The sequence below is a fragment of the Oncorhynchus nerka genome, linkage group LG21 (assembly GCF_034236695.1).
Source record: "Oncorhynchus nerka isolate Pitt River linkage group LG21, Oner_Uvic_2.0, whole genome shotgun sequence".
In the NCBI taxonomy this organism is placed as follows: domain Eukaryota; kingdom Metazoa; phylum Chordata; class Actinopteri; order Salmoniformes; family Salmonidae; genus Oncorhynchus; species Oncorhynchus nerka.
Window position 1 is genome coordinate 35,289,212 of NC_088416.1, and position 16,712 is coordinate 35,305,923.

Consider the following 16,712-nt stretch of genomic DNA (forward strand, 5'->3'; position numbering starts at 1 on the left):
AGTTTGGGAGGGTAGTGGAGGGTTAACAGAATGGGGGGGTCACACGGTATGGTGGGAACATATGACTAGTAAACATCTGAAAAAGAGAGTCAATTTCACCAGTAATAGATTGTTTTTGTACCCTTTATTTGGCAAGATTCAGCAATTTCAGATAAGTGAAAATATTGTTATGACATAATACCAGTAGTTAAAAACCTTAAACATTATAGTACTGCATGTATAACACTAAGGCAGGCATTTTATAGTACTTGTAATACTCTGTCAGTAAGATTATTCTTCATTTTATATTTAGTATTACTTAGAGTGACAAGGACAGCAATAGAGAGGAGAGCATGGATAGAAGGAACAGGAGAACAACAGGGTGGAAATAATGCAGACCACAATGATACACCATTAAAAAAAAGGGACAAATGGGCTGAGATAAAGACAGGGATAAAACAATTTAACAGAATTTTAAAATGGAAGCATTTCACAAAGAAGAATTTGGAAGAAAAAAAAATGAAAAAAAAAATTCTCACAAGACAGGTACACAAATGGAAATATAAATGACTGGACATGACTTGGATTCACAAAATATTTAAGGGAAACAAAAAAAATGTATTGCGGTATTTATATAAAGACAACGCACTACATATGTAGACCATTTCAATATTTTGGGATAGTTACATTCATGAAAAAACAACCTATCACTCTAATGCCCAGTCTGTCAGAGATGGTAACAGTCTGCAACCCTCATCATGCACTACAGTACATCATCAAACACTCTCTCCTATGCCCCATATCATCCAATATACAATAAATGGCCAGTTTATTAGGTACACCACCCCATTCACAAAAATGGTTAGCTCCTACAGGCAGTGAGTGCCATGGCCTATATAAAGCAGGCAGACAGGCATTCAGTTACTATTCCGTATTCTCTCTCTGTTATTTCCTTATTAGGATGCTGGTGGGCGGAGTTGGGAGGGTCGTCAGCTACATGGGAAACACCTGGGCCCGGTGTCTCCCAGGATAAATACACCACTTCCCCATTCATGGAGGAGACTCTCTCCATGCAGACACCTTTATGGATTTTGTTGTGTTTCTTGGTGGTTTTGGGTTGTTTGCGACAGCATCTTTCAACACCCTGCATTATCACATTCATGCATGCAAAACACTCACTTACACTACTGATTACACACACCATTGTATATTTTCCTTAGCTGCTTTAGTTAATAAATATATCTTTTGTTATGCCTTATCTCCACGTTGTCTCCCTTTTGTTACGGGCTTTGAGCCGGTTCGTGCCAGGGCAAAACAAGTGCCCTAAGCGACTTTGAGTGCGGTATGATCGTTGGTGCCAGGCGCCCAGAAACGACCACCCTCCTGGGCTTCTCGCACAGGATAGTGTCTAGGGTTTACCGAGAATGGTGTGACAAACAAAAAACATCCAGGCAGCAGCAGTCCTGTGGGTGAAAACAGCTCGTTGATGAGAGGTCGAAGGAGAATGGCAAGAATCATGCAAACTAACAGGCAAATAACGGCGCAATACAACAGTGGTGTGCAGAACGCCACCTTGAACCGCTGACCTCTGTCCTTTTCATGGATGGGCTATTGCAGCAGACGAGCACACCGGGTTCCATTCCTATCAGCTAAAAACGAAGTGGCTCCAGTGGGTACGCAATCACCAACACTGGACAATTGAGAAGTGGAAAAACATTGCCTGGTCCGACAAATCACGATTCCTGTTGCATCATGCTGACGACAGAGTCAGGATTTGGTGTAAGCAGCGTGAGTCCATGGACCCATCCTGCCTGGTGTCAACGGTACAGACTGGTGGCAGGTAAAGTAATGGCATGGGGAATGTTTTCCTTCGCACATGTTAGGTCCCTTGATATCAATTGAGCAACATGTCCACGTCCCCAAGAATTTAAGCTGTTCTGGAGGCAAAAGGGTGTCCGACCCAGTACCTAGATGGGTGTACCTAGAAAATAAAAACAAGTAACTGGCCATTGAGCGTATATATTCCTATATGGAACACCTCATATCGGTTAACGGCTTTCTCTACTCATGTCAATCACCCTGTCCTTCAGAGTTACGGGTAGGTAGGGCGAGGGCGTGCTGCTGTAGCAGCAGTGCTGTTACTTGACTGGCTTGTTTCAGTAGCTGCTGCCTGTGATCGGCTGAGAATCTACTGCGTCTCATGTGACTCTGATTCTGGGCTTGTCTCGTCATCAGGGCTGGGGGGAACGTACAGACCAATGACCTCCTGCACCTTCACCGGCAGCTCCTGAGAGACAGAAGGAATGGAGAGAGGAGAGGAGGTTAGATCAGTTAGATGACAATACACAATATGTTAAATATATCATGTCCAAATGAATGTATCCTCCTCTAAGATATTTCCTACTTTGCAGCAGGCCAGCTGTAGGTAGTTAGCTTCTGCTCCTCGTAGGACTGTCTGCAGATCCAGCTTCATGGTCAGTTCATTGATGTGCTGCACATAGACACAAACAGTCCTTAGTACTGTACACAAACAAAAAGACAACATCATTAAGAAAAATAACTTCAAACACCTTTCCAACCTTCAAAATAGTGTTGAAGTCGTGGTCAGAGCCGATGAACTCCCCCCTCTGTGATTCCAGAATGGAAGCGGCCATCAGCAGATGGAAGTTTTCACAGGGCAGACGAGTCCAAAGAACCTAGTACAGAACAGTGCGCTCACTGTGTGTTTACTTACATATATTGTAAAACTAAGGGTTTTTTCCATATAGTGTGTAGAGCCTAAGCTACATGCGAGTGTTTCTAATGAGTAGTATCCACCCACTCACCTCCCAAAGGGACAGGATGTCCTCGAAGGAGAACTCTCTCTTAAACCATATCAGTAACCAACGGAAACAGAAGCACAGAGAGCCACTGTCCTGGGAGTCTGAAAGAAAGACAACATAACAATGTGAAGAACTTACTATGTCAACGGATTACGCATCCAGGTAGTTACATAACACACCTTGAGTTAAGGTCAAATATAATCAATTGGCTGATTAGAGAATTGACTGCATGATGAATGTCTACCTCACTGAGTAATAACACGTTTGAGTTATGGTGAAGTGTGAGCGAAACACAGTAACTGAGTGATAGTCATCGTTTACCCAGGTAGTCAAGGAGCTCAGGGTCCAGAGCCTTCATCAGCAGGCTGAGCTGAAGGAGCTGTTGCTTCATGGCCTCCTGAGACTCCTCAAAGTTCTGGTGCTGAGGGCCCGAGAGAGAGAGAACGTTAAAATAGTGTATAATGCTATGTTTTAACACTCGTATGTGGTAATATATGAGTATTTAACAAGAGAGTAAGGTGCTTACCACCATCTCCATAAAACCTGTCAGACACCAGAAGGACTCCACTTCGTTCTGAGTGACAAAAAGGAGAGGAGCCAAGAGGTCACTCATCCCCTGGACATAGCCTGCAGGGAGAGAAACAACAGGAACCACAAGGAGAGAGGAGAGTCAGGTGTGAGATATTGATAATAAATACAGTTGAAATGTGATACAATGGCTTTGAACTTTCAAGTGTAAGGACAAGGGGAGTGGCTTACCCAGATCAAAGTTGAACATGCAGTATGTCATCAGCACGTCATTGAGAAGAGTCAGGCCTGGGTTGTCGTTGCCAGAGAAGAAGGTGTTGTGTCTGTCCGTCCGACTCACGTCCCTTTCTGTCCAATCAAAACAACATGAACAGATAAGTAACAAATCATAAAATGTGTGTCAACCAATGAGGCGTGAGATCATGTTTAACAGACAGCAACCTATCAGACTGCGGTATCCTCTGAGGAGGGAGTTCTTCATCTCCTGCTCTTCACTGACTGACTTCCACTGAACCTTCATTCTGAAATACTCATCTCTGAAGACAGAAAAACACAGAGGGGTTGAGGAGATGAATTTACTCACACCCGTTTAGACAACAGTCCCAGTCTGTGATAAGAGAGCCATAACAAGCGAGGGAGATAAGAGACTAACGTTTTCATCCTCAGAATGTCCTCCCTCTCTTTCACGGTACTATTCCAGGGATAGAAACCCAGCAGAAACTTCCACACGTCCTTCCTCAGGGATGGTGTGATACCCTAGGAGAGGAAAAGGAGGGATGGTTTGAATGACAAGGTGCAGACACTTTACAGCAAAACCCATTTGGATGGAAGATGGTGTCAGAAAGGAATTATACTGTACGGTCTTACCCCCCTGAAGACCAGCTCTTTGATTTGCTGTGGGTCCTTCACACGCCCCTCTGGGTCCAGGAACTCCTCCCATTTGTCAAGAGGCTGTCCCCTGGTTACGTCTGGTTTAGGGCCAAGCTCCACCCCCTGGTACCACCAAAAAGAAAACTCTCACCATTGATATCGCCATCCGTATGTTACAGCCAACGCGCCTGGACGACGTCGCCATCCGTATGTTACAGCCAACGCCTGGACGACGTCGCCATCCGTATGTTACAGCCAACGCCTGGACGACGTCGCCATCCGTATGTTACAGCCAACGCCTGGACGACGTCGCCATCCGTATGTTACAGCCAACGCCTGGACGACGTCGCCATCCGTATGTTACAGCCAACGCCTGGACGACGTCGCCATCCGTATGTTACAGCCAACGCCTGGGCACGACGTCGCCATCCGTATGTTACAGCCAACGCCTGGACGACGTCGCCATCCGTATGTTACAGCCAACGCCTGGGCGACGTCGCCATCCGTATGTTACAGCCAACGCCTGGGCGACGTCGCCATCCGTATGTTACAGCCAACGCCTGGACGACGTCGCCATCCGTATGTTACAGCCAACGCCTGGGCGACGTCGCCATCCGTATGTTACAGCCAACGCCTGGGCAGTCGCCATCCGTATGTTACAGCCAACGCCCTGGGCGCGTCGCCATCCGTATGTTACAGCCAACGCCTGGGCGATCCGTATGTTACAGCCAACGCCTGGGCGGCGTCGCCATCCGTATGTTACAGCCAACGCCTGGGCGCGTCGCCATCCGTATGTTACAGCCAACGCCTGGGCGACGTCGCCATCCGTATGTTACAGCCAACGCCTGGGCGAGCGTCGCCATCCGTATGTTACAGCCAACGCCTGGGCGACGTCGCCATCCGTATGTTACAGCCAACGCCTGGGCGCGTCGCCATCCGTATGTTACAGCCAACGCCTGGGCGCGTCGCCATCCGTATGTTACAGCCAACGCCTGGGCGACGTCGCCATCCGTATGTTACAGCCAACGCCTGGACGACGTCGCCATCCGTATGTTACAGCCAACGCCTGGACGACGTCGCCATCCGTATGTTACAGCCAACGCCTGGACGACGTCGCCATCCGTATGTTACAGCCAACGCCTGGACGACGTCGCCATCCGTATGTTACAGCCAACGCCTGGACGACGTCGCCATCCGTATGTTACAGCCAACGCCTGGACGACGTCGCCATCCGTATGTTACAGCCAACGCCTGGACGACGTCGCCATCCGTATGTTACAGCCAACGCCTGGATGACGTCGCCATCCGTATGTTACAGCCAACGCCTGGATGATATAAAGTGAGGTCCTCTTCTCCATCTACTCCAGATGTCAGGGCTAGTGATGAGTTTACATCTCCAACCCCATCCCCCCACTTACACAGGTGATGAGCTCAAAGCCTGGTTCGTCATCAGCTGAGGGGGCCCATGGTGGTCCTGAGGGCCACGAGAGTGGAAGGGGGAATCTGGTGGTCGTAGAGCCCCTCTGAAGAAATTGGTGACCTTGGAGAATCCCCCAAAGGTGGTGGCATAAGGGTCCTGGATAAACCTCTGGAAACAAAGAGATTAATATAATTATAAACACACACATTAAACCTTCTCAGAGAATAGCGCACACAAAACACAAGACTTACAGAGACGAGGTCGGAGCTTCCATCGTCAAAGAGGTGCAGCTCATCAAAGGACTGAGAGAGAGCCCCAGAGTCATGGGGATACGCTAGGAAGAGACGACCATCTACAGGTGATCTAAAACAACAGAAAAACACAGTCAGGCAGATAGTAAGAGACACAGACAGCGACAGAGAAGATATAGAAGCTCAGAATAGAAGAAAACGCTAGCAAGAAAGAGAGAGAAAGTATGAAAAAGACACTTCAGAATGTATGTAGAAAGGGGGTTGGGTACAACAGCTGCTAAACTCTACTGTTCAGAGTCAAGTTATATGCCAGTGAAATGCCTTGAATTCCTCTGAGGCATTGATCTGAGAGAGAGAGGGAGAGCTGGCTGTCTGCTGCTACTCACGGGGCCAGGATGATGTAACGCTGCAGGGCCCTCAACAGCTCCCTGGTGCCCCCCCTATGGAAGTGCAGAGGAGGGAGGGGGTGGCCACCCCTGCTAGTAAAAACCAGGAAGTTACGCCCCAGGGAGAAACGGGACCGTCGCAGAGAGTACAGCTCCGACAGAGGCAGGGAGAACGACCACTGGCCTGGGAACAGAGGGGGAGACATCAACATCAAGAATAGCACTATACACTTGCTGCAAACACACTTGTGAGTATAGCCTAGTATGAGAACTACAAACGCAGAAGGCAAGTTATAAAAGTCTACGTACTTGTCTCTTTGACAGGGGGGTGCTCTCTGACTCTGTCTCTCTTCACTGTGCTGATGACTGCCCAGTCTGGCTCGTAGCCAGGGTCAAAGTTGGTGTCCTCCACCCCTCCTTCTCCATCCTAACAGGAAGACAGGACGTATATAAAGAACATGAAGAAAACAGAGTGATGTGTGTCACTAGTGTACTAAACAAGCGCTCACCTTTTTAGTGTAGAATACAGCAGCCGTATTGCGGTCCTCGTCCTCTAGTGCGCTCCACTCCAAAGCTGGCTCCCCACCCTGTAAACATAGACAAACACCTTAGTCTAGTCCAGAATAACATGTGATAGCCTAACACTAAGAAGAAAGGACATACTGTATATGATCTATAGGCCTTGACTAAAGGAAGCAAAACAAAGTTACTGATGACAAAGACTTCCACCACAGGGATGAGTACACTTTGAATATGACCAGAATTGGTTTTCGATCAACCAATAATCATATTTTTATTTTATTTGTACTTTTTACCCCTTTTTCGTGATATACACTTGGTAGTTACAGTCTTGTCCTGTCGCTGTAACTCCCGTACGGACTCGGGAGAGGCGAAGGTCGAGAGCCATGCGTCCTCCGAAACATGACCCCGCCAAGCCGCACTGCTTCTTGACACACTGCTCGCTTAACCCAGAAGCCAGCCTCACCAACGTGTCGGAGGAAACACCGTCCAGCTGGAGACAGATGTCAGCGCGCATGTGCCCTTCCGGTCACAAGGAGTCACTAGAACGCGTTGGGACAAGGACATCCCAGCCAGCCAAACCCTCCCCTAACCCAGACGACGCTGGGCCAATTGTGCACCGCCTCATGGGTCTCCCGGTCACGGCTGGCTGCGACACAGCCTGGGATCGAACCCGGGTCTGCAGTGACGCCACTAGCACTGCAGTGCCTTAGATCGCTGTGCCACTCGGGGAGGCAATATTTTCATATACCGTGAGCTCCAAAAGTATTGGGACAGTGACAATTTGCTGTTGTTTTGGCTTTCTACTCCAGCACTTTGGACTTGAAATTATACAATGATGAGTTAGAAAGTTATCATACCCCCAAGACATGCTAACCTCTCACCATTACAGTAACAGGAGATGTTAGCATTTGAGGGGATATGACATTTATGCCTCTAACTTTCTCACAACTCATTAAGGATTATCCTTGATCATAGTAGCATCCACAATAATGTGAGGTGTTTAGAAACATATTGTATTCTTATTTTACAATAAAAGTGACTCCAAAATGACAAAATACATTATTTACCATTAATTTCTATTGGGCACAAAATCTGAATCTAATCTGAAACACAACCAAAACAAACAGCAAATGCATCCAATAAATGTGTAGGTTCACACGCTTAATTTAATGATTGCATGCTAAGAATATGGGACCAAATACTAAAATGTTGACTACTTTAATAAACATAAGTGAATTTGTCCCAATACTTTTGATCCCCTAAAAAAAGTGCTGTAACTCCTAAGCGGGTGAAAATACCCTAAAATTAAAGCTGACATCCTGCACCTTAACCTCATATTCAATGTATCATTTCAAATCCAAAGAGCTGGAGTACAGAGCCAAAACAACAATAAATGTGTCACTGTCCCAATACTTTTGGATGGGTGGGTATAATTTGTGGAAGGTTCCAACAGGAATCTGTCCCAAAAACATTGTAAATAACAAAGTTGCCAACAAACAATGCATACAAAGTTGTATAGTGGCAGAATAAGATACCGGGTAGGGAGTGGGCTATTTCATTAAGTTTTTCACTTACCACGTTTTTTACAAAAAATGTCTGTCCTCACTCTGGTAGTCTAGGGACAAGCATTAAGAATAAGCTACGTGGTGAGCTGATGCCTATTCGGCAGATAGTTAGCTAGGTGAATTGATCATGCTACTTTGTATGCATTGTTTGTTGGCAACCTCCTTGTACTTTACTTCGTTTTTGGACAGATTCCTTTTGGAACGTTCCACAAATTATACCCACCCCTTTTGGAGCTCACTGTAAATATGGTGTCTATGGGAGAAGCCCAACTTACCCGTTCCACTATACGGATGAATCCTGGGATTGTGGTGTCCTGGTTGCTCCTCTTGGCATTGGTGTGAAGGTAAACCCCCTCCTTCTCAAACACCAGCTGTGTGGCAAAACAACATATGCTATTAATAGAATATAATTTGCAGTGAAAACTAATGGGAAAATGTCATGTCATGGATTCCAGTGCAATGAATCAGAAAGTGTGATCGAGTGGGAATAGGGTGGTGAATGACAATCAAATGACATCCCAAAGAGGATGAGTTAGCTGACTTTACTGTAGCCTACAAAATAGAGTCACATGAACGCTGAGTCACTCGCACAGTGATTCCACCTGTGTGCCTGTCAGGGGTTTCTCCCAGGTAGTACCTGGTACTGGTACTCCCGGTCTATAGCTCCATTCCTGTGCATTTTATTCCTCTTGCGTTACCATTTTTTTTTATTTAACTCGGCATTGTTGGAAGGGCTCGTAAGCAAGCGTTTCACGGTAAAGTCTACACCAATTGTATTCGGCGCATGTGACAAATAACACTTGATTTGTGTCTTAAACTGACTGAACCCAATTGGATAGATCTAGCTAGCTTCCATACAAATACAATATACCATCATATCTATCCTGTATATTACCCGAAATGTATAATCAATAATAATATGCCAGCTGCGACATCAATTCAGGTGAAATATTACATAGGCCATCCTCCACCAACGAACTGCTCAAACGTTTAGTTAGTTAGATACCGTAATCACATTCACAGGTAAGTTTACGATGCTAATTCTATGGAATGGGATCCTCGGCCTCGGGACCCTTTCTTCACTGTAAACAGGTCTAACTACTATTAGTAGCTGTTAAGAGAACCAGCAGTGCTTATTGCTTTACATATTGAAGTCTGCCGTGGAAAATAGCACAGCTATGATGATATTTCTCGTGACCAATTTATTGAACAAGTAATATATCACAGCAGCAAATATCAATTGAATCTGGAAATAATTATGAAGCTAGCTTGTTTGTTGTTATAACGTTAGCTAGCTAACTGTTACTGTAGTTACGTCAGCGTCCCCAAATATCACACGACTTTGTTGTGAAGGTGATAGTCTAGCTACAATGGTGATAACCGAGTTTGTTTAGTTGGCGGCCTTTTAATACAGACCGAATCAATCAGACGAAGACGAAATCTAAACTTCAATGTCAATACATTGCGCTTACCTTGTGACTAGTCTCAGCCTTTGGCTCCATTTTTCTTCCACTAGCCTTTTTTTCAAAACAAATGTCGTCAGAAGACTTCCGCTTTCATAGACTGCAGCGTCTACGTTATACGACAGTCAGGAACATCAACCAATCATAGGTGGTGGCACGTCTAAATTGGAATAGATGCCGCGTTCAAAACAACAGGGAACTCAGAACTGGGAAATCGGAAATCTCCGACTTCCGAGCGTTCAAATCAACAGGGAACTCGGAAAAAAACGAGCTCCGACTCGGAAAAATCGATTAGAACAGTTATCCAACTCGGAATTCCAACTCGGGAGGTCGGGCCTCTTTCTAGAGCTCCGACTTTCCGACATAAAGATCACCGATGTCAGGATTTTACGTATTTTCCCAGTTGTTTTTAACGTGGCAAGAGTACCACCGTATGAATCATAATACCCATAAACCCTAGTGTTCAAAGCGGGAAATTGTTCCAATCTGTTTTTCCACCATTGATAAATCACCTTAAAACAAGGCCTGTATTTAATTTAGGATTACTCTGGTGTGACGTTTTGATAACTGTGTGAATCTCTCTAGGACAAGGTGACTTATCAATATTTTCCCCTGTATTTACCCTCCAAAAAGTGAAACGCTAATGAGGCTATTATAAAGAACTACAAATGCCATGATGATCTGGACGAGACTGCTGAATTGAGGTAAGAATCTCTGGATTAACTATCTAAATGTAGTAATGAATAAATTGGCTAAATTTCTTTAAATTGACAATTCTGTGAACTGTCTTGTGCAAGTTTTAAATTGACACAATACCTGTTAACAAGGGTGTCAGCTAGCGATGATGTTCAGGAGCTTTCAGGGATTTGTAGTTTTGCATGATGTCCACCTTGATGGTAATTAGAATTTTCGAATCCGAGAGTAAATAAAGCCGAATATACTGATAAATCCTTGTCCGAGATTTACATGATTATCAGAACGTCACGCCAGGGTAAGGCTACACGAACCGTCCTTATGTGTTTCTGAAATCCCAAATGGGAAAAATGTATGGTGGAAAAACGATTGGAACCATTTCTCTGTTTGACAACCAGGTTTTATGGGTATTCAAATCAAATTGTATTGGTCACATACATATATTTAGCAGATGTTATTGCGGGTGTAGCGAAATGCTTGTGTCCATAGCTCCAACAGGGCAGAAGTATCGAACAATACACACATCTCAAAGTAAAATAATGGAATGAATAAAAATATAAATATAACGACGAGAAATGTCGGAGTGGCATTGACTAGAATTTATGTCTTTGTTTTTTTCTTTAACCTTTATTTAACTAGGCAAGTCAGTTAAAAACAAATTATTATTTACAATGACGGCCAAACCCGGACGACGCTTGGCCAATTGTGCACGGTCCTATGGGACTCCCAATCACAGCCGGTTGTGATACAGCCTGGATTTGAACCAGGCGTCTGTAGTGACACCTCAAACACGGAGATGCAGTGCCTTAAACCGCTGGAATACAGTATACACATATGAAATTAATAAAACAGCATGTACAAATTATTAAAGTGACCAGGGTTCCATTATTAAAGTGACATGTGATTCCTTGTACATAGAGCAGCAGCCTCTAAAGTGCAGGGTACTGGGTGGAGGCAAGCTATTGATGGCTATTTAACAGTCTAATGGCCTTGAGATAAAAACTGTTTTTCAGTCTCACAGTCCCAGCTTTGATGAACCTGTACTGACCTCGCCTTCTGGATGATAGCGGTTGAACAGGCCGTGGCTCGGGTGGTGGATGCCCCTGATGTCCTTTTTGGCCTTCCTGTGCCATCGTGTTCTGTAGGTTTTCTGGAGGGCAGGCAGCGTGCCACTGGTGATGTGTTGGGCAGACCGCAGCACCCACTGGAGAACCCTGTAGTTGCAGGCGGTGCCAGTTGCCATACCAGGCAGTTATACAGCCGACAAGATGCTCTCAAATGTGCTTCTGTAAAAGTTTGTGAGCGTCTTAGGAGCCTAGACAAATTTCTTCAGCCTCCTGAAGTTGAAGAGCTGCTGTTGCGTCTTCTTGGGTGGACCATTTCAGATTATCAGTGATGTGTACATCAAGTAACTTGAAGCTTTTCACCTTCTCCACTGCGGTCCCGTGTATGCGGGCGTGCTCCCTCTGCTTCTCCTGAAGTCAATGATCAACTCCTTTGTTTTGTTGATGTTGAGGGAGAGGTTATTTTCTTGGCACCACTCCGCCAGGGGCCTCACCTCCTCCCTGTAGGCTGTCTCCTTATTGTGGGTAATCAGGCCTACTACTGTTATGACACCTCCACTGTGGGGCTCTATTCTTACAATATTTGTCAGTTTCATGTAATTATGAAAATGGCAGTTTATTAGGCATCAGTGGTGGTAATGAAAATCCCAATGTGAATAGTGAAACACTTCTAACAAATGTATGAGTGACAGTGAGTATCCTGGTGCTGCCACCAATGTAGCAAAGAACAGAAGGACAGAGGCAATTTAGACAGGGAGGCTGATGAAGGCGGCAAATGGTTGTTGTTGTCTGTCTTCTCAAAGTTGCATCCCAGTTTTAGGACTCCTGAGTGGCACAGGGGGTCTACGGCACTGCATCTCAGGGCTAGAGGTGTCATTACAGACTCTGGTTCGATTCCAGGCTGTATCACAACCGGTCGTGATTGGGAGTCCCATAGGGCGGTGCACAATTGGCCCAGCGTCGTTAGGGTTTGGCCGGGGTAGGCTGTCATTGTAAATAAGAATTTGTTCTTAACTGACTTGCCTAGTTAAATAAAAATGTAACGTTTTTACTCTCCTCTCTTTTCCTTCATCTGCACTGCAAAATTAGAAGACAGTTTAGGTGGGAATAATATAGAGATTGAAAAGCCTACCAGAAGCATTTGCTTCCATCATGTCAGATCAATGAGGATGAAGTAAATTATACCAGTAGAAGAAACCATGACAAGCTATTGAGATGCAGCCTCGTCCAAGTGCGCGTCCAAAACAAGACGAGTACGAGCCCGCCACACAGTCACGTGTAAAACGTGCGTCTCGTCTAGCGTCTCTAAACAGCAACGTCGGAGTCTAGGGGAGACCATTCTTGAGAGAAAGAAACAGTTAGAACTAGAAAAACGCTTGCAACAGACGAAATAAGGAACTGAATGTGTAAGCTGACTTCTGTTCTTGCTGTTTATTTGTGTCTGTGTGTGCTAGTGTCTCTGCAAAGGCGAGAAATGAAATGTGTTCATGTTGGGAGGAGAGTGCACAGGAGACCAGTTGGCTAGCATGTTAGCAAACAAACAAGCACAAACAATCCGCAGTCATGACATTTTCATTGAAGTGCTTTCCTGGTAGTAATAATCACAGGAATTACATTTAGAAACGAGCAGGGTAAGTCTAGAGCAGGCAGTCACCCCACAAGGTTTTGGCAGAGCCAGTTCGTATACTAACGAATGCATGAGATTGTGGGGGGAGGAAGGGACGACGACGCTGAACTGCGACAGTTCGCGAGATGTAACGACAGGTGGACAACGTCTTCCCACTGTTAGCATAGGTCTATTTTGGAACATCCTCAAACTGCCACTGAGATCTTGACCACTGAGATATTGACCATGAACTCAGACTTCTACAAGACAGTCTGACGTCAGAAAAGTTATATGGAATTGAAATGTATGTACAGTATTTGGATCATGTGAATTTTTACAAATTCCATGCTTGAGTTGAGTGTAGTCTAATTTCATGAAGTTTCATCATGCATAATTTTATGAGATTATTATCTGAATTCTGGTTTAGTGATAATCTAAATAGTGCCTAGCTAGTGACATCAGCTAATATTGCTATAATGACTAACAATGCAAACTTTTTTTTGTTGAGCAACTCAAGCTTTCTCCATTTTGTTTTTTCCAGGTAACACCAGCAACATTTTCATTTAATCTCTCCCCTAGTTCTCTCAGGCACACTGACATTAATTATATTAAACAATCACCTTGTGCCTCTGAAACCTGCTTTATAACAACTAAGGATAGTTTTATTCTTAGCTTAAACCAAACCAGCAATAGTAAAAGGATCCTAACGTTTCCTCAGATTAGCCAAAAGCAGATTCCAAAAACACATCAACACTACAGCCTACAATCAAGTGAGAAAAAAGGTAAATTTATCACAAGACTTGTTAACAAAAATATATAGTATTTAATATCAAACTGCTGGCTGAGTCCTACAGGTGCCTGATTACACTAACCTAAACCATTTTAGCTATTGATCAATAAAAACAGTTACAAAGCATCTATACATTCCATAAAAGCTAGCCCTAATAAATTAAACACATCCAACAGTCATTGGCAGTCCTGTTTACCCATCATGGCCTCCATCACCCAATCATCTGACCCTGAGATCCCAGACAACCACAAAGAGAGCTGGCTGGCACTACTTGCCGCGGCAGAGGGATATTGTCAGAAGTCAGGCTGCGACCTGGCTCTTCTTACAGCCTGTAAGAAGTTCTGGCCATCTGTAGTGGAGGGAGATGAGAGGAAAAAGGACAGTGGCTTGCCTGCTGGAGGCCGGAAGTGGGATTTCTCCTATCACGTGTGGGGTCAGGGGGCTTTGGCTGAGTCTTCGCGGCGCTACATGGATGACATTGCGGTGCTGCACTCCACATCTATGCTAACGGCACATAGATATACACGTCTGAGTGCAGGAGACGGAGGAGCTAAACTGGTAGTGGACATACCCTCTGACAGGGCGGTGAGTAGACTGACTGTCAGTCATTTTGTGCCATTCAATGTGGCTGTCATTCATAGTGCTGTGTGTGATCGTAAAGTTCTTAACTTCTCTTCCAAAGGGGCTAACAGGTGAGTGTGGTGTGGGAACCATCAGCCCCAGTACCACACTCTATTCGCAAAGCTACCCATCAATCTACCACTCAGGGGCTGTCATTGGCCAAGCTGCTGGGCAGCATGGGAATGGAGAGAGGGAGCGAGAGATTGCTGTGATGATAGAGGAGGCTGGACGAGGGAGAGACATTCCTGGAATTGGGGACTTAGAGGAAGAGTGTGAGGAAGAGGAGGACATGGACGAAAGGAGCCGTAATCTGAATGAGACTGCAGGTGAACACAGCTCTGTGGGACTTTTTTTTTTTTAAATCTCCTGGTCTGAATGACTTTGTAAATATTAATCTCTCTCTGCCTCAGGAGTTTTTTCCATGGATGAGGACTCGCTGTCTCGTGACTGTGAACCATTCTTTGAGTCCGATGGAGAGGAGGAGAGCACTGATGGTGAGTGTGTGTAGTAATATTAGTTAATGATGATCTAATGCTCTTAATATGTGCCTCCTCTCTGCTCCAGGCTCGTTAAGTGAGGACTGTCCTCCTCCCCCCCGCAGCATGGCCATGGGGCAGTCATTCTCATCCCGACACCCCAACCCCATGAACATGGCCCGCTCCCTCCCCGTGTCTGTTCCTGTGTGGGGCTTCAAGGGCAACAGACCCCACCAGGGAGAAGGCCACAGTGGGGAACGGGTCAGTCAACCTTCGTTTAAAAACATACAGCTCACTTTCTCTCTGTCAATCAGTCATTCTGACACACATACCCACTAACTGTCTGTGTTGCAGGCTGGTGTAGCTGACCTGGATCATATTGCTGCCAGCATGAAGGCCCTGTTGGCACCAGGAGCCAACGACGGAACAGAAATGTTTGGAGGACTACCTCGCCCTCGCCTCAACACGGGAGACTTCTCCCTCAAACACTGAGCCAAAGAAAGTGAGGGGATGAAGGAGTGCGAGAGAGAGTGTGTGGATGAAAGAGAGCTAATTGATTGGCTGGCAGTTGGAAAAGTACCCCAGTGTATTAGCTAATCACTAACCCCAAATTTGGTAGTAACAACGGTGAACCCAGAGAGGATTAACTGACATAACATATGCTCGTATACACACTAAGATCATTTTCAACACATTACATTACACACTTAAACACTACAAGACAACTCGCTACACACAACTTCACTTCAAATGTGCTCATAGTGACCCACTGTACTGACCAACATGGACACATATTGACATGTTTTTAACTGACACAGGTGTTGACTCTGTTGTGGGACTTTGCCAAGTAGATTCGTGGAGGATGGGTCACCCTTATAGAAATGGTTGGCTCTAGGGGGCTTTTTAAAATAAAGCCTGTAGCTTTTCAAATTGTAAGTGAAGGGCACCATGTCTCCATGAAACATGGCTTTTTGTACTTCTACCTTGCCAATGAATGACTGACTGGTAGAATGATAATACGTGTACAATCTCTGATATTGACACTTATAATAATAATGTCCTCCAAATGTGTTGACTGTGAGAGCGAGAGAAAGCGGAGGAGGCAAACAGATGTATCTATCATCTCCCAACTTTTCAAAAGCAGATAAATGTTTTAATTTGAGTACCTGTATGGTTTAAATTGAGGAGCAACATCCGTGAATCAGGCTGTTGGTTCTGACACTGAATATTATTTGGATGCAGTATAATGGCTGTCCTAGAGAGGGCAGTATCAGATTAAGAAATATCCTGAACAGAAATAAACACAACATGTAAAGTGTTGGTCCCATGTTAATGAGCTGAAATAAAAGGTCCCAAAATGTTCCATATGGCACAAAAAGCTTATTTCTCTAATTTTGTGTACATTTCTTTACATCCCTGTTAGTGATCATTTCTCCTTTACCAAGATAATCCATCCACAGGTGTGACATAACAAGATAAATAAACAGCAATATCATTTAACAGGTGCACATTGTGCTGGGGACAGTGAAAGGCAACTCTAAAATGTTTAGTTTTGTCACACAACACAATGCCACAGATGTCTCAAGTTGAGGGAGCATGTAATTGGCATGCTGACTGCAGGAATGTCCACCAGAGCTGTTGCCAGAATCGTCATTT

At 45.0% G+C, this 16,712-nt stretch overlaps 2 protein-coding genes across 4 annotated transcripts; one reads left to right on the top strand and one right to left on the bottom strand.

Annotated features, from left to right (window-relative positions):
- Positions 1-105: 105 nt before the first annotated feature.
- LOC115118545 (TBC1 domain family member 17-like) lies at positions 106-9,916 on the bottom strand. The gene is given in 18 exon segments (XM_065006675.1): positions 106-2,266; positions 2,384-2,470; positions 2,559-2,675; positions 2,805-2,902; positions 3,123-3,222; positions 3,328-3,428; positions 3,561-3,677; positions 3,771-3,865; positions 3,982-4,085; positions 4,197-4,322; positions 5,618-5,652; positions 5,655-5,787; positions 5,871-5,982; positions 6,257-6,440; positions 6,566-6,683; positions 6,766-6,843; positions 8,619-8,714; positions 9,816-9,916. Coding segments are annotated over 18 exon segments (1,926 nt in total). The 5' UTR covers positions 9,846-9,916; the 3' UTR covers positions 106-2,071.
- A 361-nt stretch (positions 9,917-10,277) lies between these two features.
- Positions 10,278-16,418, top strand: LOC115118542 (uncharacterized). Of its 3 annotated transcripts, XM_029647183.2 has the most exons (7): positions 12,829-12,969; positions 13,711-13,951; positions 14,136-14,544; positions 14,642-14,906; positions 14,991-15,074; positions 15,145-15,317; positions 15,411-16,418. In XM_029647183.2, exons 3-7 carry the CDS (start codon positions 14,161-14,163, stop codon positions 15,546-15,548), a joined length of 1,044 nt encoding a protein of 347 aa, XP_029503043.1. In that variant the 5' UTR covers positions 12,829-12,969; positions 13,711-13,951; positions 14,136-14,160; the 3' UTR covers positions 15,549-16,418. The 3 variants fall into 3 exon arrangements, with proteins under 3 accessions (XP_029503042.1, XP_029503043.1, XP_029503041.1); XM_029647182.2 differs by lacking the exon at positions 12,829-12,969 and adding an exon at positions 10,278-10,510 and having other exon boundaries at positions 13,711-14,544; XM_029647181.2 differs by having other exon boundaries at positions 13,711-14,544.
- The last annotated feature ends 294 nt before the right edge of the window (positions 16,419-16,712 follow it).